Source organism: Argopecten irradians, chromosome 6, assembly GCF_041381155.1.
Source record: "Argopecten irradians isolate NY chromosome 6, Ai_NY, whole genome shotgun sequence".
Taxonomy (NCBI): Eukaryota; Metazoa; Mollusca; class Bivalvia; order Pectinida; family Pectinidae; genus Argopecten; species Argopecten irradians.
This window is the reverse complement of record NC_091139.1, coordinates 11,829,750-11,857,467: the sequence shown is the minus strand read 5'-3', so window position 1 is coordinate 11,857,467 and position 27,718 is coordinate 11,829,750. Positions and strand designations below refer to the sequence as shown.

General features: G+C 34.8%; 1 protein-coding gene across 2 annotated transcripts; it reads right to left on the bottom strand.

Moving 5' to 3' along the window:
• Nucleotides 1–92: 92 nt before the first annotated feature.
• LOC138324999 (putative ferric-chelate reductase 1 homolog) lies at nt 93–27,315 on the bottom strand. Of its 2 annotated transcripts, none has more exons than XM_069270313.1 (13): nt 27,026–27,315; nt 15,990–16,077; nt 15,325–15,510; nt 13,235–13,339; nt 12,963–13,113; nt 11,545–11,661; nt 10,764–10,879; nt 10,183–10,269; nt 9,189–9,263; nt 8,630–8,729; nt 8,013–8,159; nt 2,826–2,896; nt 93–2,398 (listed from the first exon to the last, which is right to left on the bottom strand). In XM_069270313.1, exons 2-13 carry the CDS (start codon nt 16,044–16,046, stop codon nt 2,306–2,308), a joined length of 1,305 nt encoding a protein of 434 aa, XP_069126414.1. In that variant the 5' UTR covers nt 16,047–16,077; nt 27,026–27,315; the 3' UTR covers nt 93–2,305. The 2 variants fall into 2 exon arrangements, with proteins under 2 accessions (XP_069126414.1, XP_069126415.1); XM_069270314.1 differs by lacking the exon at nt 27,026–27,315 and adding an exon at nt 20,959–21,058.
• Nucleotides 27,316–27,718: the final 403 nt, after the last annotated feature.

Here is a 27,718-nt window from a genome sequence, read left to right as displayed (position 1 = left end):
TTAATGCTCATTTTCTGAGAAAGATACACTTGTCAGGCAGTTCCAACTGATGTGGGAATTACCATCTAATGATAAACAAAAGAAACTCCAAATAATTTTAAGACAAAAATGTATTTACTCACTACATAAAAGCATTACACTTAAAGAACTCCAATTACAATGCAAGGGGATGTATCCACATACAGTATACAATATTCTTGTTTCGTGGTCTATATTGCATGATCTTGACTGAGATCTACCGGAATACAATGAGTATTCAACATAAAACCTAGCAAACATATCAGGCAGTACTTATTACTCTCCAAATTATAAAATATCTTAAGACATTTCCCCCGTAAATAAATATACAGTACAGGTATGAAATTGAAAATAGATTGGAATCATCAAGACATGATCCATAATCATGATTACTCATGATCCTTTGAACAGACTTGGTAGATCGTCAACCCATCGTATAGCTCTGTGACTTTAATTCAGGTCATCCTCAAGGTTACTTTCTATTCAGTCTGGTAAGGTTAAAATACTGACCAAATACACTGAATTGTGTAAATACATAATAAACACAGATAAAATGGTAAGACATATTTGTAGATTATAACTTTACCCTAATATATAGACAGAAAACAGATATCAAAATAAGCCGATAGAAGGCTCACAAACAAATAAATAAAGAATGAAAAATAAATTTTTTAATAATATCATGTTGTCTCAGATCTTATTTTATATTTTAAAAAATATATAAATGCGTAGTTTTCACACATTAAAGAATACAGCTGTATTATACAAAGTAATTATTGTATCTTAAATTGATGTTGATACACTACAAAATTCTATACTGTAAATAGGCCTACATCATTCATAAATTCATGTGGTCTACCTTGTACAAAGATGATTAAAAACAAACTAACCTATCTTTTGTTCACCTATGGAAATTATATTCCAATAAACATTAAGCTAATAATAAAACAATTTTACATTTAATTTAGAACTTAAATTATAACTAGAAATAAATCACTGAACAATTTGACAGGCTTTTCAACTAAAAGGTATTCCAGTCAATTAGTTCATCGTATTAACAAACTTGGTAGCAATTTGCCTCAACATGCTAGGAGTCCAATTTCAGGTCTTATAGCGGCAATATTGTAGTTCAAGTAGGTCAAGGTCATTCATACAATAAATTTACTTTTAAGACTTCTATAATACTTTTTGAGTTATAGCCGTTTTTGTATTTTAGGTTGTACGTCATAGCGGCCATATTGGATTTTTTGACCTACTTTATTTTGTTCATGGAACAACATTAAGAATTACATATTACGTCAATGTGAAGCAAAATGTTTGGAAAAAAAGGAATAATGAAAAAAAATTTAAAAACAGTAACATTTTTACCATTTGGTGAAAAGCCCTAATAATTTTTCAATTTAAACTTAAGACAAATAAACTATTATATATATATCTAGGACTAATATATCTATATTGTATATCGAAAAATATCTTCAATGTGAACAGCATGATCTAGTGTGACGTACATAATACATCTAAATAAATGATTCACATTTAAAAAACATACTAAAAGAATCACATGCATAACTTATATGAGTAAGCAAACACTTATAACAAATCTTAATCAACAAATATATATTCTTGATTAATTTATTCTACTTATTATATAATAAATGAAATCAAATGGTGACCATATAGAAAAATAGAAAATGTATATAAACACTGAATCCATCAGTCAGTAGTAAGTCATAACCTTAATTTGAAGACTTCCGGTATAAATTCTCTTCAGAAAAGCCTTCATATATATATGTAAAAAAAACAATAATGTCTAGCTGAAATTTTGATATTTTATACGGTTCAGTTTTATTGTCTAGTAGGTAAGCGATATATAACAAATAAGATAAAATGCATGCAAACATTTTAATGGTTTGCATAACCATTACTTTGCTCCATTAGCAGTTATAGGCACCAATTGTAGCTCTAAAGACGACATCATTATCTGTCTAAAAGTCTTTTGAGCTACAATATTGCAGCTATCCAAAACCCTGCCTTCTTACACATTTTTGTTTTACCTTTAAGGTTAACTCATATTGACAAGACTAAAAGCTTTGTAAAAAAAAGAATAAAGCAATTTGTCTCCTTTCAGTCCAGCCAGTCAAGAGCTCTCCTGTTTGTAAAATTACGATCAGAAGATATGACATCATTTGAAGAACTTGTTGTCAACCCATTGTATTGATGACAAATATAATGGACATGAGTTGCCATGGAAGTGTACTGCACTGGTAAACGACACACTTGTAACATCCTAGGAAATCACCACAACCACGATGAGAGTAGCCGCGAAGCCCAGGAGCAACAGAACATGAACTGCGAGGATATATTTCTTCATACTGCCGTTCTACAGAGGAAAAATAATCACTATCAACATTTCATCATAATATCAGTCAAAAGTTATTCTACTGAGAAACAATAATCATTATTAACATTTCATCATAACATCAGTCTTAAGTTATTCTACTGAGAAACAATAATCATTATTAACATTTCATCATAACATCAGTCAACAGTTATTCTACTGAGAAACAATAATCACTATTAACATTTCATCATAATATCAGTCTTAAGTTATTCTACTGAGAAAGAATAATTGCATTAATACCATTCCATCATAACATCATTTTTAAGGGCTTTGTATAGAATTCTGTCACTTAGCAGAAAAGATGAAATTTCTCTTATTGATTTCCAGTAATAATCACTAGATATAATTAAAGCACATATCTGATTAAAAATAGAAAGACATAAAAAAAACATTAAATAACACTAACGTTTGATGAATCGGCAGGCTGCTGTTGGCCCGTATTAGACTTATCTTGAAGTTCATACATCTCTGATTTTTCTGAAAAAAAATACAAATAGATTTTACAAATGTATAAAGTCCAAGTGGAAATGTGGCTTGATGAAAAAAGATAATTTTATTTAAATCATATTCCAGAGATACAACAACATTCTGTACCTCAAAAATCAATTTCAGGATTAAATAACCTATTTATAATTCAATTGTGTAGTGTAGTTCTAATTAAAACATCTTGGTATTGCAGTTCAAATGGAATATTAAAATGATTCTAGATACCAATCAATATGATAAGAATTGATCTACCTGTAATACATTTAGATTAACAGTGTACAATGTATCAGATGCAAAACCATGCATTCCCCCATCATTTATTATGATTGTATCAATTATAAGTATTGATCTCGGCTATGACATAAGTGAATCCACATTATGCTAATTATTTTTATCAGACTACTGGAAAAATCAAATACAATCTAATGTAAGATTTCATTGATTTTCAAATAGCATTCTTTAGGTGCTATTCTCAAACTTGTTTTTCAGAGAGACCAATCATAAAGTTGGATTTAGTATGAATTAAACAAATTATTAAAGATGCTCCACCGCTGACAAATGGTAGTTTTTCACTATCAAAAACAGGATCAGACTATTTAGTATTTTTCTTCAGTTACAAAAGTTACTTACTTTACACCATTACCACCAATGGAAAGTTTGAGCTTCTAATTATACTTCAATATGAAAATATTAGAAATGATTAATTGCATCCCGAAAAAATTCTGTGGCACTATGTTCTATATAGAATGAAGTTCTGACTGCGCATGCACCAACAGCAAAATAAATTATTTTATATTATTTTTTGTGTTAATTAGACATAAATATGCACGATTAAACACCAATTGTTGTTAAAATTATGATTGTCATTTATGGTCTGTCGGCGGTGGAGCATCTTTAAGCATTAATCTATCTTTTTATCTATGGTCTATATATAGATACCAGAGCTAATTCATAAGGCATGTACACATGTGTTAACATTATAGTGATGTCATAATGGTCAGTCTTTCCATGGGTGTCCATACAGTCATATTGGCATATACAGTAAATGTTGGCGGACAATAATATCATAATAGTCACGCTCAGTGTACATCTGGATAACCATGCAGATCTCCAACAACATACATCCACCTCATGCACATGTACTCATCCGGACAACAAAAACTATTTGATTATCAATTATCTTCTTTAAGTTTGTGTAAAATAACAGAAACTGATAAGGAAAAAATCAAGAGTTGTTTCCCCTTAACCAAAAAATATGATGCATAACATTTGAGGATTACACAATAATGTAGATCAAGGATATTTCTATTAAAACTCTATAAAAAAGAGAGTTTTATTATTCTTTCATCATTACTACTACTAATCTTATATTATAAAGATAGTGGTTCATTAATTAACAGCATTCCAATTGCAAACTTCAACTGTCAAAACCCAAGACTGGCGACAGGATTCTGCCATGTTTTTATCCAATGAGTCCAAATCAATGATCCAGTAGCTAGTGTAGAATGACAACATAAAAACTGATGATAACCCTGTCTAAGACACAATCGTATTGTTTATAGATGAAAGGAGGAAACAATGACAGACTACAGGTAACTGATAATTAGCCAAAAATGATGAAGGTGAGCTCAAAAATATCAGTTGTCTTCTCTCAAACTATAATCTTTTACATATTCAGAAACATTATAATGATTGAAGTAATATGAAGATTATAAGGTCCAACAATCATATGACAGCCCATCACCCGAGTATTTAGTGCGATGACTAACAGCATGCTTTTATCATCCAAGCTATGACACATTTTATAGCTGAACTCATTGTGAAACCAACAATAACCAGCAATGAGGTTCTATATTAAAATTAACTCTCATTTAATATATAATGGTCATTTTTTGTAACTGACGAAATGTTTATGCTGAAAACAATTTTTATCAACTTTAGCATATTTAGCACAGTCATCAATGCCAAAATGACAGCACCCCAGGTAATTTATTCATCAAACTTAATATTATATCAGCATACATGTATGTATACTTAACATCGAGAGTCAAGTGATTATCAGAGTCTTACGTAATTTTTCTGACCATTGTCAGACAAGGCGTAATGTTTCAAAAGTGTCTCATTGTACTATTCCACTAACATTGTTGGATTAACCATGCATTGGTTTGATATGAGGACCTATGATTGACCTTTGAGTGACCTTTCATTGACGTTATCCATAGTTTTGCTTAAAGCTGACAATGCAAGTTAAAATTATTAACATGATTTTTTTTTAAATAAGTATACTCGTTTTTCCAAGAATCGTTTATGAGGCATTCCCCGGTTGAGGACAGCCATTTTTGTTTTACATTCCGACGACTCACCAACCCCTATATAAAGCGCGTGAATCGACACACGTGCGCTCATTCATGTACCTATACACCTAGCAGTCCACAGGTTATATCACCTACAAATAGGTAAACAAAACCCTCACCTGTAAAACTATATGGGACTTGTTTTAGCAAGAAAACATGTCAACTCCTCTAAGTTGTCATTTAGATGTTTCTCAAAATAAAATTCCAACGCAAGTGAATAGAAATCCAAAAATAATCCGTCCACATATCTTCACGTATATCATCGTACCGACGCACTCAACTGACCATATACACGTGACTATGTACCTGACCCGAACGAGCGACAACTATCAAGGACACACACGTGTCGTTGTACATGTACGTGTAAAACTAAATGTATATTGAAGTGTTTTAATAGTTCGTATTGGACATATGTTGGGATATAGCTGACAACACATTCATCTATTACTTCAATGAAATTATTGTCAGGTGAGTGCAGTGTTTATTTTCAATTTGACATTGTTATTTGCAATATCAGGGCATGTGTATCTGAGACAAGATATGCTTAGAATGATACACGTGTGTCAAGTGTCCCGTGCTTTATATAGGGGGTTGGCCAGTGAAGGTTACTAAGCAGAGCAAAAGAAAAATGGCTGCCACTTCCTTAGATACCACACTGTCATAACTAGGGGATGTCTCAGAAACAATTTTTGAAAAAAAAATATTTCGTTAATATTTTTTTTTAATTTCAACTGCATGTTTTTAACTTGCATTGTCAGCTTTAAGATGGACAACAAAAGGTAAGCTTTAATTCCCTCATAGAATATTTTTATAAACTGCTATTAAAAGTACAACATATAATATGTTTACCAGGGTACTACACATGTGACACTGAATGTAGGTCAATTTAACAAATGACATTCAGATCGTACACGATCTACTTACTACCCCTAGAATGAAGTCCAGCTCCTGAAAACAAAAACGTGCAAAACGAACTGATATGGTGTTGGTTTTTTGCTTAGTTTTTTATTTTATATATTACCAGATGAGCAAGTGACACATTCTGGCACAATTGCGTTTAATCTAGAAGCTGGATCATTAGATAGACATTAGATATTGGGGTCACCCTAGGATTTGCAGATTACTCTAGTCTCTACCAACTGCCATTAATTATATATAATACTACTTTAATCCAGGTCATGGAACTCCAATAAATTGACATGAGGTGTTGTACAATGACAAAAAAAATGTATTTACTTCCAACAGTAGACCACTCCTCTAGATTCATCTTATTTCACAAAGAAAGATCTTCACTAAAGTCTTATCGAAGAAAATAACTGTTTAATATTAGATAGAGAGTCTATACAAGTACATGTGAAATTTTAAAAAAAATCCATGCAGCACTTTCTGAGATATTGAGGTAATAAATGTCAACTATCAATATCAAAGATGACTGCCTGCCAGCCATTTTTATTGACAAATCAGTCCCAAAATGCAATACGCACAACCAGGTTCATAGGGAAACCTACACATGAAATGTGAGAGCGGCCCCTTCAGTACTTTCTGAGAAATAGCGGTAGCAAGACAGAACAGACAGATGAATGGCCGGACAGACAGAAGGATAGAATGATGACAGACCATAGATAAAAGACAATGGTGGGCTAAAAATGTGTGTGTAGTATTGATATGGTGGTGATGGTGTGGCGGGCTGGGGTATATGAAACATATGTGTTCCAACAGCATGACAATCCATGATCTCAAAGAAGATCACAGCATATATAAACTGAAGACAGTTGTCTTCCCCTGATACCATATAGAGTTAATGAACTAAATGCCAGTTTTCTCAAGGTCACCTTGCTATAAATCAGAAAATTAATTCTCCCACTGTGCTGGATCTTACCCAACGCTGCTCCCTTTGACATTTTCATGTACATGGTCCGAAATTTTGAGACTGTAAACATAATGTTCTCTTTATATTCTGGAATGGACTTGGAAATAGTGGTGACCATTTCAGTGAGGGACAGAGATCGATGTTCCCGACCAGCTGTCATTGACACATACTTCTCTCATTCAATGAGATCACATTATGTTAAGTTAAATCTGTGCTGGTTTAGATTGTAATTAGACAAGGTATGTGATTGCTTATTCAATCTGTACTCTATTCCATAAGTGCATTCACTGTAATTAGCACACACACACCCCTATCATCGCCTCTACGCTTTTCTGAAGAAGAGTTGAAATTGTATAAACGCAATCATATGGTGAATTTAACAATGTTTAACAACAAATGATGCATCTGATATCATCATTGTATCCTATATTACGTGAACTTGCAAGTCTTTTACATGTGAATTATGACTCACGACAAAATAATTCATCTCACAGGATGATAGGCATATATATGCATATATGAGTACTTTAAAAAAATTAAACTATGGCTGACATTTTTGTGCATTAACAAGCGCACCCCCAGGGTACTTATTACAGCATATATGGTAATTATAAAGATCTGACCTCTCTTCAATCTTGCTAGCAAACAAACTTGAGTGATGTCCATTGAATAAAATATATTAACTTGAATTGTTTCACAATTTTGTTAAATATTAAATAAATAATATCAAGTATTTATAAACAGCAGCAGAGCAAGAGCAGACTGCTATTTACGAATAAACACAGTATAATGTATAGTTCATTAGGATAATAATCAGGCTATTTTAATGTATACATGTATATGCATAGTTTAATGATATATTTATAGAAACATTACAACTTACTATTAGTTCCTCCCGAGCAGCAGTTATCGTAGATTTCCAGGAAGATCTCAAACAGGACCTGATATCCAGCGTATACAGCCAGTACAATTATCAGCCATGAAGGTGCTTTTGTGGCGGGTAACTCCACACCAATAAAAATGTTCATAACTGTAAAGAGTTCAAACAAAATAACATTGAGATAGTACAGAAAATATTAATCTTCTATCAGTGATAGCAATGATTAAAAAATACTTAATTCACCTGAAACCTAAAGACCATTACATTACAAGGAAATAATGAGAAACTATCAATTTAAAATTTGTTATATGTGCCATAACTGGGCAAAATTTTGACATGTTAGTTTTTCTTCTGTGATCTATTGAAAACGGTAAGGTTTGATGTATTAAGCTGCAAAAACCATTTAAATGGACAGACAAAAATTCTACCTGTAATCAGGTGTCCAATAGTTCCTACTCTCCTAGAGCTTCCTGTATATATAAAGCTTACCTGCAATCAGGTATCAAATAATTCCCACTGCCCTTGATCTAGAGCTTCCTGTGTATAGTATATAAAGCCTACCTGCAATCAGGTGTTCAATTGTTCCCACTGCCTTAGAGATTCCTGTATATAAAACTTACCTGCAATCAGGTGTCCAATAGTTCCCACTGCCCAATGAGCCCAGTTAAAAATGAATCTGTACTTGTCTCCTGGGTGTGGCCTAAACAGGGCCATAAGGGGCTGAAACAATTAGGTTAATTCAGGAGAGGTCAAAATGTGCTCTAACACAACAAACAAGTCCCAAACATAACAAACTGAACCAATAAAATCAAGCAAGTTTTAATGATTGAAACACTGTCTGATCTATGTGAACCCATATATCAAGCAGAAAAGTCCATAGAGCCCAGACAAGCTTTCACTTATACTGCATAGAGCCAAGACAAGCTTTTATTTAAACTGAGGTCTTCCAGTGAGATCCTTCTCTTTACATAATGTCTTCTTTCTATATATACCTTACTGCATCATTCACTCTACTTACATTCCTCACTTGGACACAATTGATAATTCATTTGTGATTTCAGTGATAAGTTAGCTAGTGAGTGGCCCTAGAAACAGGGTATACATTAGAAGGGGGAAGAAAGTCTAACTTAGAAGAAGATGTTAGATGAATAATTCATATTTGAGGAATCATTTACTCACATTTAGTATGACCACAGCTCCTACAACAATTCCAATGTACGGATGGGCTCTCTTCCAGTCTGATTGACCCACCAACTAAAATGGACCAATTACAAAAATCAAATACATTTCAAATTCAGAATCTAAGGTATTCAAATTATTATCCTAAAATCAACATTTACCGTGCAATGTACTGTTATATTTATTTGTTTTGACAATTAGAAATAACAGAAAAAGCCTTTAACTTCAAAATACAATTTAGGATAGTATTGAAATAACAATTTTGTTTTTGCTTTTGGTGTTTTCAAATAATTCTAATTCACTTATAATTATATTAGTGTATACAATAATTATAAAGCTTCTCTGTACCAATTGATTTACTAGGAACATCATCCTCGATACTCCAGGGGTTCCGATCACTTACGATCTCTACACCCCTGGAGTATCTCGTAGTAAAACTGGAGGCAACAGAACAGAACAGGTAATTTAGTCCTTTGATGTACATCAAAAGAGCCGTATAACGGTACACTGTGGTTGACTGTGTGGCTTTGAAGTTGGGCGTCGCTCTCTCTGTAGTCTTCAAAGGAAATCTTTGCAGGTCTGTGATTGGTTCAGATCTGTTCACCTGAGCTGCCTTCATTTTTACCATGACATAGTCCAGGGGTGTAGAGATCTTAAGTGATCGGAACCCCTGGAGTATCGAGGATGTAGGACCATGTGCTTTATGACAACTCTGATTGGTCTAAACAGGTGCAAATCACACCTTTCATTTATTCTACTTGCTAATACTTTTCACAGTTGTTGTACTCCATTAAAAAACATTCTAACCTACATAAACGTCATCTTTAACAGTCAAACATAGATGTAACCAAACCTCTGAAGACCAACAAAATCGTGTTGAACACAGTTCATTACACACACATCTTATATGAACCTTGACGAGGAATATGTCAATTACTATGTTATGACCATAATTGTTTGTTAGAAAGAAGTTTTACTGTATTTATCAACTTACATGACTCCATTGGCCTACATCAACAAAGATGACCACAATTCCGGCTATCACAGCTAAGGTAGCAAGGACCATCAGACTCCTATGTATCTGTAAAAATGTTTTCATGCTTCAGAAATGTTTTCTTTCACAAATTGAAAAGCTATTTTCTATTACATATAACAATTTTAACGTGAAATAAATACAACTACAAGCAAAAAACTACCTATAGTGTAATTTTTATATTTTATATTATATATTTTTGCAATTTTAAAAAAAAAATTAATATTTTTATAATTTTTTAAGTTAAGCATTTAGTAAAATCATTACACCGTTTAGCATAAAATATGTTTTAAATAATGCAGTTTAAAACTACCATATGTAAAGGTTTCCAAAGCATGCATCAGTAAGCATACTCACAACAAATATATCTTGTTATATATAGGTTGGCTTGTATTTTGACCACATTTAGTGTAAAGTTGAAAAGTTGATAATTGTGTTTGTAGACTGCTGTGTATATTACTGGCCATCCTTCCATTACATATCATTTGTTAAAAGTGTATTACATGTCAGGCATGTATTATCTACCTAATGAGTAACGTTACCTGGAACCAGTAAGCTTCTCCTAACATCTTCTTCTCAGACCAAACAGGCTTGTAAAATCGAGCCATTACTATCCCAATACTGGCCAGGAAGACCCAGGCAAAGATCATCAAAGACCCTGAAAAAAGTCATTGATAACCATCAATATACCATCATCTCGTAAATATATTAATGAAAAGAAAAACATAAAATTTAAAATAACTCTTAAATAATGATCTACATGGCCAAATATCATATATTAATAGAAGAACTTTTAGTATAGCCAATTATTCCCAAACAATTTACTTACCAAACAATTGTAACTGGGGGGGGGGGGGGGGGGGGGGGAGCACTTATTAATGAAACAAAATGTAAGTTGTCGACAAAAAAAGTCAGCAATATGTTAAATTTTATGTACTCATGGTACATTAATCTGTTACAGTTAACATGCATATGGCTTTTATCTTTTGAGATGTATTATTATGTCGTGAATGACATGTAAAAGACTCGCAAGTTCATGTAATATGGGATAGAATGCTGATGTCAGAGACTGTCTCAATGCTGATGTTAGAGACCGTCTCAAATACATGTACTATAATTTGTATATTGTATCTCATATGAAAAAGATTATCATATAATAGTAGGCTATTAACGACTTTCAAGCCTCGTAACCAAGGTAACATCAATGTGAAATGATCAAAGAAATATTCAGTATTTCATACCAAGAAGTTAAAGTCAGTGTACATGTAACATATCAAAACATTTATAATAGAAGATATCAATATGAGAGCAGTATTTTATTACCATGAAGTTTAAGCAGGACATTCACAGCCGACCCTGTCAGATCAATTGTTGACTGGAAATCAGCCTTCTGGGCTGACACCACTGGCAAGTTCGTCAAATCATGACGACCGAGGTTAACTTAAAAGTAAAATCATTAAAACATTTAATTCATGATCATAAACTCATAAACTTATCATAAAGCAATGCATAAAATATTTCATTTGGATCACACTTTTTCTGTTCTCTGGGTATAATTTAAAATAGTCCATTCATATAGTTAGTATTAATATTAACGTGGATTGATCCAAGTTATGTAATACTTATACGTCTGAAGTGGATCGATCCAAGTTGTGTGATACTTAAACTGTCTGAAGTGGATTGATCCAAGTTGTGTAATACTTATATGTCTGAAGTGGTTGATCAAAGTTGTGTAATACTTATATGTCTGAAGTGGTTGATCAAAGTTGTGTAATACTTATATGTCTGAAGTGGTTGATCGAAGTTGTGTAATACTTATATGTCTGAAGTGGTTGATCAAAGTTGTGTAATACTTATATGTCTGAAGTGGTTGATCAAAGTTGTGTAATACTTATATGTCTGAAGTGGATTGATCAAAGTTGTGTAATAATTATATGTCTGAAGTGGATTGATCAAAGTTGTGTAATACTTATATGTCTAAAGTGGTTGATCAAAGTTGTGTAATATTTATATGTCTAAAGTGGTTGATCAAAGTTGTCTAATACTTATATGCCTAAAGTGGTTGATCAAAGTTGTGTAATACTTATATGCCTAAAGTGGTTGATCAAAGTTGTGTAATACTTATATGTCTAAAGTGGTTGATCAAAGTTGTGTAATACTTATATGTCTAAAGTGGTTGATCAAAGTTGTCTAATACTTATATGCCTAAAGTGGTTGATCAAAGTTGTGTAATACTTATATGCCTAAAGTGGTTGATCAAAGTTGTGTAATACTTATATGTCTAAAGTGGTTGATCAAAGTTGTGTAATACTTATATGTCTAAAGTGGTTGATCAAAGTTGTGTAATACTTATATGTCTGAAGTGGTTGATCAAAGTTGTGTGATACTTATATGTGTGAAGTGGATTGATCAAAGTTGTGTAATACTTATATGTCTGAAGTGGTTGATCAAAGTTGTGTAATACTTATATGTCTGAAGTGGATTGATCAAAGTTGTGTAATACTTATATGTCTGAAGTGGATTGATCAAAGTTGTGTAATACTTATATGTCTGAAGTGGATTGATCAAAGTTGTGTAATACTTATATGTCTGAAGTGGTTGATCAAAGTTGTGTAATACTTATATGTCTGAAGTGGATTGATCAAAGTTGTGTAATACTTATATGTCTGAAGTGGATTGATCAAAGTTGTGTGATACTTAAACTGTCTGAAGTGGATTGATCAAAGTTGTGTAATACTTACTGCCTGAAGCAGGTCCTTTTGCCACTAGTATGTTATAGTCTGTATTCAGATCGAAGATTTGGGGATCAGATGACACAGTCTTTCGTGTAAAACTACAGGTAAACAAACCATTGGATACTGATCCTGATTCAGCACTCAGTCCAAGTTTATTCTACAAAATCACAAAGACTTCAATGAATCACCTAGACATGAATCATATAATTATTCCAGTTTACAAAAAATCCCTAAACATCAATCTTTATTTCAGTTTATTCTACAAACTTAATACTTACGTTAGTAATTGGCTGGTTAAATTTGCCTGATGCAGAGTTGAAGGAATTGAAGACTTGTACAGTTCCACCAGTGTTTCTGATACACCCCACAACACTGTCGTCTCCCTGTAACAAAACACCCAATACTACATTGTAGACTTGTACAGTTCCACCAGTGTTACTGATACACCCCACAACACTATCATCTCCCTGTAACAAAACACCCAATACTACATTGTAGACTTGTACAGTTCCACCAGTGTTACTGATACACCCCACCACACTGTCGTCTCCCTGTATCAAAACACCCAATACTACATTGTAGACTTGTACAGTTCCACCAGTGTTAGTGATACACCCCACAACACGTTTGTCTCCCTGTAACAAAACACCCAATACTACATTGTAGACTTGTACAGTTCCACCAGTGTTACTGATACACCCCACAACACTGTCGTCTCCCTGTAACAAAACACCCAATACTACATTGTAGACTTGTACAGTTCCACCAGTGTTACTGATACACCCCACAACACGTTTGTCTCCCTGTAACAAAACACCCAATACTACATTGTAGACTTGTACAGTTCCACCAGTGTTAGTGATACACCCCACAACACGTTTGTCTCCCTGTAACAAAACACCCAATACTACATTGTAGACTTGTACAGTTCCACCAGTGTTACTGATACACCCCACAACACTGTCGTCTCCCTGTAACAAAACACCCAATACTACATTGTAGACTTGTACAGTTCCACCAGTGTTACTGATACACCCCACAACACGTTTGTCTCCCTGTAACAAAACACCCAATACTACATTGTAGACTTGTACAGTTCCACCAGTGTTACTGATACACCCCACAACACGTTTGTCTCCCTGTAACAAAACACCCAATACTACATTGTAGACTTGTACAGTTCCACCAGTGTTACTGATACACCCCACAACACGTTTGTCTCCCTGTAACAAAACACCCAATACTACATTGTAGACTTGTACAGTTCCACCAGTGTTACTGATACACCCCACAACACGTTTGTCTCCCTGTAACAAAACACCCAATACTACATTGTAGACTTGTACAGTTCCACCAGTGTTACTGATACACCGACAACACTATCGTCTCCGTGTAACAACGCACCCAATACTATTGTAGACTTGTACAGTTCCACCAGTGTTACTGATACACCCCACAACACGTTTGTCTCCCTGTAACAAAACACCCAATACTACATTGTAGACTTGTACAGTTCCACCAGTATTACTGATACACCCCACAACACTATCATCTCCCTGTAACAACGCACCCAATACTACATTGTAGACTTGTACAGTTCCACCAGTATTACTGATACACCCCACAACACTATCATCTCCCTGTAACAACGCACCCAATACTATTGTAGACTTGTACAGTTCCACCAGTGTTACTGATACACCCCACAACACTGTTGTATCCCTGTAACAACACATCCAATACTACATTGTAGACTTGTACAGTTCCTCCAGTGTTACTGATACACCCCACAACACTGTCGTCACACTGTAACAACACACCCAATACTACATTGTAGACTTGTACAGTTCCATCAGTGTTACTGATACACCCCACAACACTATCGTATCCCTGTAACAAAACACCCAATACTACATTGTAGACTTGTACAGTTCCACCAGAAGGTCTACTGTCATATAATTATAATTTAAATATGATTATTTAATATGAAATTCAAACCAAGTTTTAATTAATATTAAATTAAACATATTTGTTTTATTAGTTTAACGTCCAGGACGTGCCAGGCTGTTGGTGGAGGAAAGTTGAAGTACCAACAGAAAAACCACGACCAGCAGTCAGCACCAGTCAACTGTCCCACATGGGATTCGAACTTGCAATCCAGAGGTGGAGGGCCTCTGGTACTCTGTCAAGACTTCTTAACCACTCGGCCACCACGGCCCCTTATTAGACATATATTGTCTTCATGTGCAATTGATGATTTAATAGTATAGTCATGCACATTTACTTTAGTTTTTGAGGTTTTTTTCTTAATCTCAAAACATTTTAATCAATCATGTAATTTTGTTTTGAGACAATACAAATAGCCCACCATTTTATTATCACTGGAGAACCCTACTGCCAAGTAAGTTTCTGTAGTGACTTCTGCCTTCAGAGTAAACTCTATGGCGTCTCCAACTTCTTTCCACGCTACCTCGTAACAGCTGTCACTAGCATCACACTGGCTGTAACACCCTTTGGTGTCCCCACACTCGACATCTTTAGGGATCGCAGCATCCTATAAAATAAACATTTGGTAAGTCAAAGCAAAGACGGACATTTTTCAGCTATTAAATGTATAGATAGTGTCTAGAGGGAACATGTCAATGATGTTATTAATATTTAGAAAGATTATTTAATATTCTAATTCATTCCGTTCACAATTATATCCACAACTAGGGTCTAAGGGGAACTTGTCAATGATGTTGGAGAAAAAATACTTATTCAATCCTTTCTGCGCATTACAGGTAACAAACCAAATTACATATGGCCATTTTTTAATTATCTAATCAGTCAAAAATGCAATATGCACAATTAGAGTTCAATGGGGGGAATCTGCACAAAGATCCTTTTGTTTTTTATGATAAATGACTGGGTCCATGAAGTGACTTATACATTGGAAATTTAATTATATTTAGCAATAGTAAGAGACTAGTTGATAAAATAGCTGGCCAACTATCTGCCATGCTGTTTTCCAACATTTTGAATAAAACTTACCCCATGAGTGTGGATCATTGATTGACAGGCACACAGCAGTATGATATATTTCAACATCTTTTTCACAGCTTCTACCTGAGGGCTTTTTCTGAAATATAAATAATATCATCATATATAACACTATACAATATATATAACTCAATACAACATATATAACCCAATACAGCATATATACCCGATACAGCATATATACCCGATACAACATATATGCATGTAACCCAATATAATATAATTATAACCCTACACAATATACATAACCCAATACAATTTATATAACCCGAATACAATATATATGTTTAACCCTATACAACACATATAACCCTATACAATATATAACCCTTTACAACATATCAAACCCTATAAAATATGTATAACCCTATACAACATATATAACCTTATAAAATTTATATAACCCTATACAATATATATATAACTCAATACAACATATAAAATCTTATAAAACTTATATAACCCTATACAACATATATAACCCAATACAATATATATAACCATATACAATATATATAACCCTATACAACATATATAATCCTATACAACATACATATAACCTTTACAATATATATAACCCAATACAAATATATATAACCCTATACAACATATATAACCCTATACAAAATATATAACCCTATACAACATATATAACCCTATACAACATAATACATATAACCCTTTACAACATATATAACCCTATGCAACATATATAACCCTATTCAAAATATATAACCCTATTCAAAATATATAACCCTATACAACATATATAACCCTATACAACATATATAACCCTATACAACATATATAACCATATATAATATATATAACTCAATACAACATATATAACCCTTATAAAATTTATATAACCCTATACAACATATAAAACCCAATACAATATATATAACCCTATAAACATAATATAACCCTATACAACATATATAACCCTATACAACATATATAACCCTATACAACATACATATAACCCTTTACAACATATATAACCCTATACAACATATATAACCCTATACAACATATATAACCCTATACAACATACATATAACCCTTTACAACATATATAACCCTATACAACATATATAACCCTTTACAACATATATAACCCTATACAACATATACAACCATATATAATATATATAACTCAATACAACATATATAACCTTATAAAATGTATATAACCCTATACAACATATATAACCTTATAAAATTTATATAACCCTATACAATATATAAAACCCAATACAATATATATAACCCTATAAACATATATAACCCTATAATACACCTGTAATACACACCAGTATACATACAGCACCACATTACCATTACATTACTGCTGCTGGCTCCACCTGTTACATATATATTATAATTCACTTAATAATGAACCTTATCTCTCTTCATTTCAATGTCCATCAGATTTTAAAATATCACAGCCATCTATTTTTTAATAAATATTTTTATTATGGAACACTTAAATATGTATTTTCAATCTATCAAAACAACATTGCAGCCTGCTGTTAGACACCTGTCTAATATGAATATGATAAAATGTAGAGCTATGCATTATCTGAATTTCAAAGGATACTTTTAAATACTGTTTATTATCATACACACAGTATATTGTCGTTGATACATATCAACGTTATTCTAAATGAAAGGGAATTAATTTACAAGCCTTACAATCAGAATGAAATCAAAACTTTGGCTTTATTATAGGTTAAATCCCTATATATATGTATCCATATTGAGAGCCATTTGGGTCTTTTTACTGGTATAGCATAAAGTTTATTTTTAAAAAAAGTAAACTACAACTGAAAGCCAATATAGCTAACTACATTGTATGTACCACTGTACTCCTTATTTGAGACCACCCCAAATGTAATATTGTATTATCATCAGACCCCGTATCCAAAAACATGCTTAGCATGATCACAACATTGTTCAATTTATTTTCATAATGTTCTTTCATTTAATTTAGTAACCACTGTATATATAATTCATCCTTCAAAACATTCAAGTTACAATGTTTAGTCATATTAGCACATATCTAATTTTTGACCAAACAGAAGCCTTCCTTTTACTTCTACATCACACGACTACAGGGACACCAACTAACATCACAGGACTACAGGGACACCAACTAACATTACAGGACTACAGGGACACCAACTACCATCACGCGACTACAGGGACACCAACTAACATCACACGACTACAGGGACACCAACTAACATCACAGGACTACAGGGACACCAACTAACATCACAGGACTACAGGGACACCAACTAACATCACACGACTACAGGGATACCACCTAACACCACAGGACTACAGGGACACCAACTAACATCACAGGACTACAGGGACACCAACTAACATCACATGACTACAGGGACACCAACTAACATCACAGGACTACAGGGATACCATCTAACATCACAGAACTACAGGGACACCAACTAACATCACATGACTACAGGGACACCAACTAACATCACAGGACTACAGGGATACCAACTAACATCACACGACTACAGGGACACCAACTAACATCACACGGCTACAGGGACACCAACTAACATCACACGACTACAGTGGTACCAACTAACATCACACGCCTACAGGGACACCAACTACCATCACACGGCTACAGGGACACCAACTAACATCACAGGACTACAGGGACACCAACTAACATCACAGGATTACAGGGACACCAACTAACATCACAGGACTACAGGGACACCAACTAACATCACAGGACTACAGGGACACCAACTAACATCACACGACTACAGGGGTACCAACTAACATCACACGACTACAGGGACACCAACTAACATCACACGACTACAGGGACACCAACTAACATCACAGGACTACAGGGACACCAACTAACATCACAGGACTACAGGGACACCAACAAACATCACACAACTACAGGGACACCAACTAACATTACACAACTACAGAGACACCAACTAACATCACACAACTACAGGGACACCAACTAACATCACACAACTACAGGGACACCAACTAACATCACACGACTACAGGGACACCAACTAACATCACACAACTACAGAGACACCAACTAACATCATAGACTACAGGGACACCAACTAACATCATAGGACTACAGGGACACCAACTAACATCACACAACTACAGGGACACCAACTAACATCACACAACTACAGGGACACCAACTAACATCACACAACTACAGAGACACCAACTAACATCACACGACTACAGGGACACCAACTAACATCACACGACTACAGGGACACCAACTAACATCACAGGACTACAGGGACACCAACTAACATCACATGACTACAGGGACACCAACTAACATCACATAACTACAGGGACACCAACTAACATCATATAACTACAAAGACACCAACTAACATCAAAGGACTACAGGGGTACCAACTTACATCACAGGACTACAGGAACACCAACTAACATCACATGACTACAGGGACACCAACTAACACCACAGGACTACAAGGACACCAACTAACATCATATAACTACAAAGACACCAACTAACACCACAGGACTACAAGGACACCAACTAACATCACAGGACTACAGGGACACCAACTAACATCACAGGACTACAGGGATACCAACTAACATCACACGACTACAGGGACACCAACTAACATCACAGGACTACAGGGACACCAACTAACATCACAGGACTACAGGGACACCAACTAACATCACAGTACTACAGGGACACCAACTAACATCACACGACTACAGGGACACCAACTAACATCACAGGACTACAGGGACACCAACTAACATCACACGACTACAGGAACAACAACTAACATCACAGGACTACAGGGGCACCAACTAACATCACACTACACGACTACAGGGACACCAACTAACATCACACGACTACAGGGACACCAACTAACATCACACAACTACAGGGACATCAACTAACATCACACAACTACAGGGACACCAACTAACATCACACGACTACAGGGACACCAACTAACATCACACGACTACAGGGACACCAACTAACATCACACGACTACAGGGACACCAACTAACATCACACAACTACAGGGACACCAACTAACATCACATGACTACAGGGACACCAACTAACATCACACGACTACAGGGACACCAACTAACATCACACGACTACAGGGACACCAACTAAAATCACACGACTACAGGGACACCAACTAACATCACAGGACTACAGGGACACCATCTAACATCACAGGACTACAGGGACACCAACTAAAATCACACGACTACAGGGACACCAACTAACATCACACGACTACAGGGACACCAACTAACATCAGATGACTACAGGGACACCAACTAACATCACAGGACTACAGGGACACCAACTAACATCACAGGATTACAGGGACACTAACTAACATCACAGTACTACAGGGACACCAACTAACATCACACGACTACAGGAACAACAACTAACATCACACGACTACAGGGACACCAACTAACATCACACGACTACAGGGACACCAACTAACATCACAGGATTACAGGGACACTAACTAACATCACAGTACTACAGGGACACCAACTAACATCACACGACTACAGGAACAACAACTAACATCACAGGACTACAGGGGCACCAACTAACATCACACGACTACAGGGGTACCAACTAACATCACACGACTACAGGGACACCAACTAACATCACAGGACTACAGGGACACCAACTAACATCACAGGACTACAGGGACACCAACTAACATCACAGGACTACAGGGATACCAACTTACATCACAGGACTACAGGGACACTAACTAACATCACAGAGAGAAGGGAAATATAAACATTTTTACCTGTTTATCGTTTTATTAAGTAGGCTTTTAGAAAATTTATTAGTAATCAAATTAGGCCTTACCTCAGATGCCAAGAAAATATCACCAGAAGCTGTGAATAAAGGTGACTAAATACACAAGCCTTGGTGGTAATTTACCTACAGCGATCTCTCTACTACAACCTGACACTTTAGATAGCTGTCTACAGGTAAACAAGTTTATATGCTGAATGTACAGGTGATCAAGTATTCCATTTGAATCTGTTCACCGGACCAGTAAATCCAATAGAAGGTATTGATACTCGCAGGTACAGTAGAGCACTTGTACATGATTCACCTCATCACTGTATATATCATTACAGGAATAAAGTCAAATACCGAAAATTTGAAATTCAGTTTCTTTGATATCACGTACAGTAGATCTATATGTATATATTTATTGATTAAATTGAATTTCTCCAATAGAGACTTTATTACATTATTCAATTTTAGCTGTGCTCCCCTAAATTAGTATATAGATACATTAATGCATCTATCGTTTAGAAATTCTAATTCAGATAATGTTCCCTTTTCTCTATACTTATAGGGGATCTTTCAATTTTAGCTAGCTGTCCGTGCATGAGTACAGTGAGTGTGGTGCTCTGGGGGTTGGTGTCCTGCTGATCCCCCCACCTTGAAAACAAATTATAATATAAGGAGGTATAAAAAATCAGCTACCAGAAATACTCCTTTGATAACTACAGGGGATCACAAATCTTTTATCTCTGGAAAATTTGGTTATATCAATAGAGCTGAGAAATATTAGTAGAACTTGGAAATATCAGTATAGCTGGAAAATATCAGTGGAACTTGGAAATATCAGTATAGCTGGGAAATATCAGTATAGCTGGGGAATATCAGTTTCTGAATATCATTATAACTGGGGAATGTCAGCAGAGCTGGGAAATATCAGTATAGCTTCTGATTATTATTATTGCTGGGGAATATCAGTAGAACTAGAAAATATCATTATAGCTGGGGAATATCAGTAGAACTAGAAAATATAATTATAGCTTGGGAATACCATTGTAGCTGGGGAATATCAGTAGGGCTGGGAAATACATGTATCAGTAGAGCTGGGAAATATCAGTAGAGCTGGAAAATATCAGTAGCTGGGAATATCATAGAGGGAATATCAATAGAGCTGAGAAATATCAGTATAGCTGGGAAATATCAGTATAGCTGGGGAATATCAGTAGAACTTGGAAATATCAGTATAGCTGGGAAATATCAGTATAGCTGGGGAATATCAGTATAGCTAGGGAATATTAGTATAGCTTGGGAATATCAGTTTCTGAATATCATTATAACTGGGGAATGTCAGCAGAGCTGGGAAATATCAGTATACATGTAGCTTCTGAATATCATTATAGCTGGGGAATATCAGTAGAACTGGAAAATATCATTATAGCTGGGGAATATCAGTAGAGCTGGAAAATATCAGTATAGCTGGGGAATATTAGTAGAGCTGGAAAATATCAGTATAGCTGGGGAATATCAGTAGAGCTGGAAAATATCAGTATAGCTGGGGAATATCAGTAGAGCTGGAAAATATCAGTATAGCTGGGGAATATCAGTAGAGCGAGCTGGGTTAGCTGGGGAAATATCAGTAAATAGCTGGGGAATATCAGTAGAGCTGGAAAATATCAGTATAGCTGGGGAATATCAGTAGAGCTGGAAAATATCAGTAGAGCTGGGAATGAATTGGCTTGGAAATGAAAGTGTAGAAATTCAAGAAATGGAGAGTAGGCATAAATCTGGTATGTACTGACAAGTAGTTTTTGTTGTGATTTTGTGACATATGTCTCTACCATCCCCCCAGTATACCGGAGAGGAGAAAATGTCGTGGCCAGACCGGGATTCAAACCCGGGACCTTCCGAAAACTAGCTGAGTGCTCTATCGACTGAGCTACCTAGTCACCGATGATCGACCTAGTCCTATCCCTCTACAAATGTTTATCTCAGAATACATACCACAGTAAAAAGAGTAAGCTCCTGATTAACACAGTTTTACATAAGAGGATACATTCTGTATCACCAGACGATATGTTTCCAATTATCACCAGCTTGAAATATTCCAGTGAAATGTACGGTATGGGATATCAATCTAAAGTACATTTTGTGTATAATTCGTTTGACACTTCATGGACCAATGAACAAGAAAATTCAAAATATATGTGACTTCCTGTCACGATTTATTGATGAGGTCCTACAACCAATGTAACTATAAACAGATGGGATTTTTTAACTATAAATCATAATTATATACCTACATATATGTACACCAGATCAATCTAAAGCATGACACCTTATTTACATTTATACTCAGAATGTTTACATTCCTAATCGATGTCCATAAGTCTCTATCTCTTTATTTTAAAATGCTTTAGATATATACACACATGTAGTACAGTACTTAGATTGGTTACGGTATATTGCCAACATGTAAATGAAATGGAATACCGGGTAGTAATAATAAGTTACATATCTGGTTACAGAATTTGAATCTTAAATACACGTATCTAAATAACATCCACAGTTTCTTATTGTCCATTTATAAGATATATCTTATACTTCTTACCTCAGCCTGATATCATATTAATAATTCCAACCTGCTTGTCCACTGGGCGTGCAAGATGCTGCCAGAATACAATGGTACGGTGCTAAAATTTTCTGGACGTCGTACATGTATATAATTTTTAGGGGGAAAACAATTGATCAGATTTTGTTACATGTATCTCCTAAGAATATAGAAAAAACCTTCAACACCAGATAACAAAATAATGAATCAGGATATATTAAGTTTACCTTCAGTCCCTGATTCATATAATGAAGGGCCATTACTGACATTCAGGTTCTAGACAATACACCTTAATGAAATTATAATAAAGGGCCATTACTGACATTCAGGTTCTAACATGATAAATATCAGTATAGCTGGGAATATCATTACTGATATCATTAAAACTGGGAAATGTCAGCAGAGCTGGGAAATATCAGTATAGCTTCTTATATACATTATAGATACAAATATCAATAGAGCCTGGGAAATATCAGTAGAGCTGGAAAATATCAGTAAATAGTAGAGCTGGGAAGATATCGCGTATAGCTGGGAAATATCAGTATAGCTGGCTGGAAAATCAGTATAGCTGGAATTTTAGTATAGCTGGGAATATCAGTATAATTCTGAATATCAATTAATAACTGGGGAATGTCAGCAGAAGCTGGGAAATAACATATACATGTGCTTCCTGAAATATCAGTATATTATAGCTGGGGAATATCAGTAGTATCATTTTAGCTGGGGTAATATCAGTAGAGCTGGAAAACTATCATATAGCTTGGGGAATATTAGTAGAGCTTGGAACATATCATATAGCTTGGGGAAGTATCATGTAGAGCTGGAAAATAATCAGTATCAGCTGGGGGAATATCAGTAGAGCTGGAAAATATCAGTATAGCTTGGAATGTAATGTAGAGCTGGAAAATTCAATTAACTAGCTGTGATGAATTGGCTTGAAATATGTCGTAATTACAAACTAACTATATATGGGATAAATGTACGGTATGGGATATCAATCTAAAGTACATTTCGTGTATAATTGGTTTGATACTTCATTGAACCAATGAACAAGAAAATTCAAAATATATGTGACTTCCTGTCACGATTTATTGATGAGGTCGTACAACCAATGTAAATATAAACAGATGGGATTTTTTAACTATAAATCATAATTATATACCTACATATATGTACACCAGATCAATCTAAAGCATGACACCTTATTTACATTTATACTCAGAATGTTCACATTCCTAATCGTGTCCATAAGCCTCTATCTCTTTATTTTAAAATGCTTTAGATATATACACACATGTAGTAACAGTACTTAGATTGGTTACGGTATATTGCCAACATGTAAATGAAATGGAATACCGGGTAGTAATAATAAGTTACATATCTGGTTACAGAATTTGAATCTTAAATACACGTATCTAAATAACATCCACAGTTTCTTATTGTCCATTTATAAGATATATCTTATACTTCTTACCTCAGCCTGAATCATATTAATAATTCCAACCTGCTTGTCCACTGGGCGTGCAAGATGCTGCCAGAATACAATGGTACAATGCTAAAATTTTCTGGACGTCATACATGTATATATTTTTAGGGGGAAAACAATTGATCAGATTTTGTTACATGTATCTCCTAAGAATATAGAAAAACCTTCAACACCAGATAACAAAATAATGAATCAGGATATATTAAGTTTACCTTCAGTCCCTGATTCATATAACGGCCATTACTGACATTCAGGTTCTAACAATAAACCTTATGATACACCCTTAACTTCAATACTTGCTATACTGGTTCAGGTTGGATTAGGGAAATTTCACTGATCAACCTCATGTTCTAAATTATGACCAATAATACAAACGCCCATAACTTTGGTACTTGCTACACTGGTTCAGGTTGGATACAAAGGGAAATTTCAATGATCAACCTCATGTTCTAAATTATGACCAATAATACAAACGCCCATAACTTTGGTACTTGCTATACTGGCCATGGTTCAGGTGGGATACAAAGGGAAATTTCAATGATCAACTTCATGTTCTAAATTACGACCAATAATACAAACGCCCATAACTTTGGTACTTGCTATACTGGTTCAGGTTGGATACAAAGGGAAATTTCACTGATCAACCTCATGTTCTAAATTATGACCAATAATACAAACGCCCATAACTTTGGTACTTGCTTTACTGGTTCAGGTTGGATACAAAGGGAAATTTCACTGATCAACCTTGTGTTCTAATTATGACCAATAATACAAACGCCCATAACTTTGGTACTTGCTTTACTGGTTCAGGTTGGATACAAAGGGAAATTTCAATGATCAACCTCATGTTCTAAATTATAACCGATAACAGAAACGCCCATAACTTTGGTACTTGCTATACTGGTTCAGGTTTTATAGAAAGGGATATTTTACTGGTCAACTTCATGTTCTAAATTATGACCAATTCATTACATACACCCTTAACTTTGGTACTTGCTATACTGGTTCAAGTTTTATACAAAGGGATATTTTACTGGTCAACCTCATGTTCTAAATTATAACCTATATACAGACTGCACAAACTTTGGTACTTGCTATACTGGTTCAAGTTTTATACAAAGGGATATTTTACTGGTCAACCTCATGTTCTAAATTATAACCTATATACAGACTGCACAAACACCAATTCTAGACTACATTATACCTTACTGAGTTTGTGTAAAAGAAAACTTTGTCAAACAAACCAGACAACTAACAGATAATCTATTTATAGACACATACAATATATGAGTGAAAGGTCTAATAAAATGGATCAGACATCATATAAGTGTATGATATAGTTACTGATTGCCTTCTTCTCTACTCAAAAATGTTCCCATTGTTCTGTCAGTGGTCAGTTTTACCTGTGTATAGTGGTCAGTTTTACCTGTTTACAGTACATGCGAGCTAACTGTCAGTGGCCAGTTTTACCTGTATACAATGGTCAGTTTGATTTGTGTATAGTGGAAATTTGTATCTATGTACAGTGGTCAGTTTTACCTTTATAGTACAGTGGTCAGTTTTACCTGTGTACAGTGGTCAGTTTTACCCGGTACTAGTACTAGTCTTACCTGTATTGTACATTGGGAAGTTTTACCTTTATAGTACCGTGGTCAGTTTTACCTTTATAGTACAGTGGTCAGTCTTTCCTATACAGTACACTGGAAAGTTTTACTTTCATAGTCAGTTTCTTGAAACCAACTTAAGTCAAAAACTGACTTAAGTCATAAATTTTCATATAAGTTACATAAAGAAATCGGGGCCAGTTTTACTCGTGTACATTGGTTACTTGTATAGTACAGTGGTCAGTCTTACCTGTATAGCTAATATAAGTTCCAACTTCCACGTGTGTACATGTAAACTAGTCTTGGAGAATCAGTTAATTAATTATGCATTATTTTTGTACAAGTTGGGTCTATATGTTATTACACAGAGAAATATGTCTATAAACTAATATTACCCAGGCAATAGTAAACAATATATATATAAAGTAGCAGAAGACTTACCAAGACATCGGATCAAGCCAAAGAGATAGATTTCCACTAAGCCCTGATGTCAGATTACTGAACCAGGCAAGTTAAATAGAGCGCCACTTGGAAGGGTGTGTCCGCCGACTTACGAAGTAATATAATGTACGTGTGTCTCTCCGGGTCAAAGTTGTGGTGTATATTTACACAAGTATGCCACCACCCGTTGTACCTCAGATATTTACATTAGGTTTATGTATGACTCTCGCTTCGGTGATTGCGTGCAGGCTTGCTTGCCCTAAATATAAACCGTGTTTTTATTTTTTGTTTACTGTAGGAGAGGTGACCAAAGGGCAGTAACTCGAACCAAACTACGTTGATTTTTAGGCCCGCTGCGTTTTCCGAAACATTAAATTTTGTGAAAGTCATCACTAGACTGGCCACCAGACCCTAAGTAGCTGATAAGACTTTCTCAGCAGAGTTCTTTACTAGATTTACTCCCCCTAGTTTAAAACTTAGAATCAGGCATGTAGTAGAGACAAAATAATCAGCCAAATTGTGATGATTTTTTTAAATATTCTAGAGACTGGTGGCCAGTCTATGTCATCACCTCTAGACAATTTTAAAAGGCTCACTAGATTCTTCCTTTCCGAAACAGCTTTTAATTTCTAAAACGGTACATCTAATCACGTAAAACAAGACTAACGGGTTTTGTAGACTTAAAATATAATT

Bases quoted from the DNA above. Each gene is read 5' to 3' on its own strand.
- LOC138324999 (XM_069270313.1), bottom strand. From the start codon at position 16,046: ATGTTGAAATATATCATACTGCTGTGTGCCTGTCAATCAATGATCCAC. The intron at 13,340-15,324 runs GTGGGCTATTTG...GTTTTGTTACAG, and splicing joins TCTCCAGTGATAATAAAATG to GGAGACGACAGTGTTGTGGG. The intron at 10,270-10,763 runs GTAACGTTACTC...ACATTTTTACAG, and splicing joins GAGAAGCTTACTGGTTCCAG to ATACATAGGAGTCTGATGGT.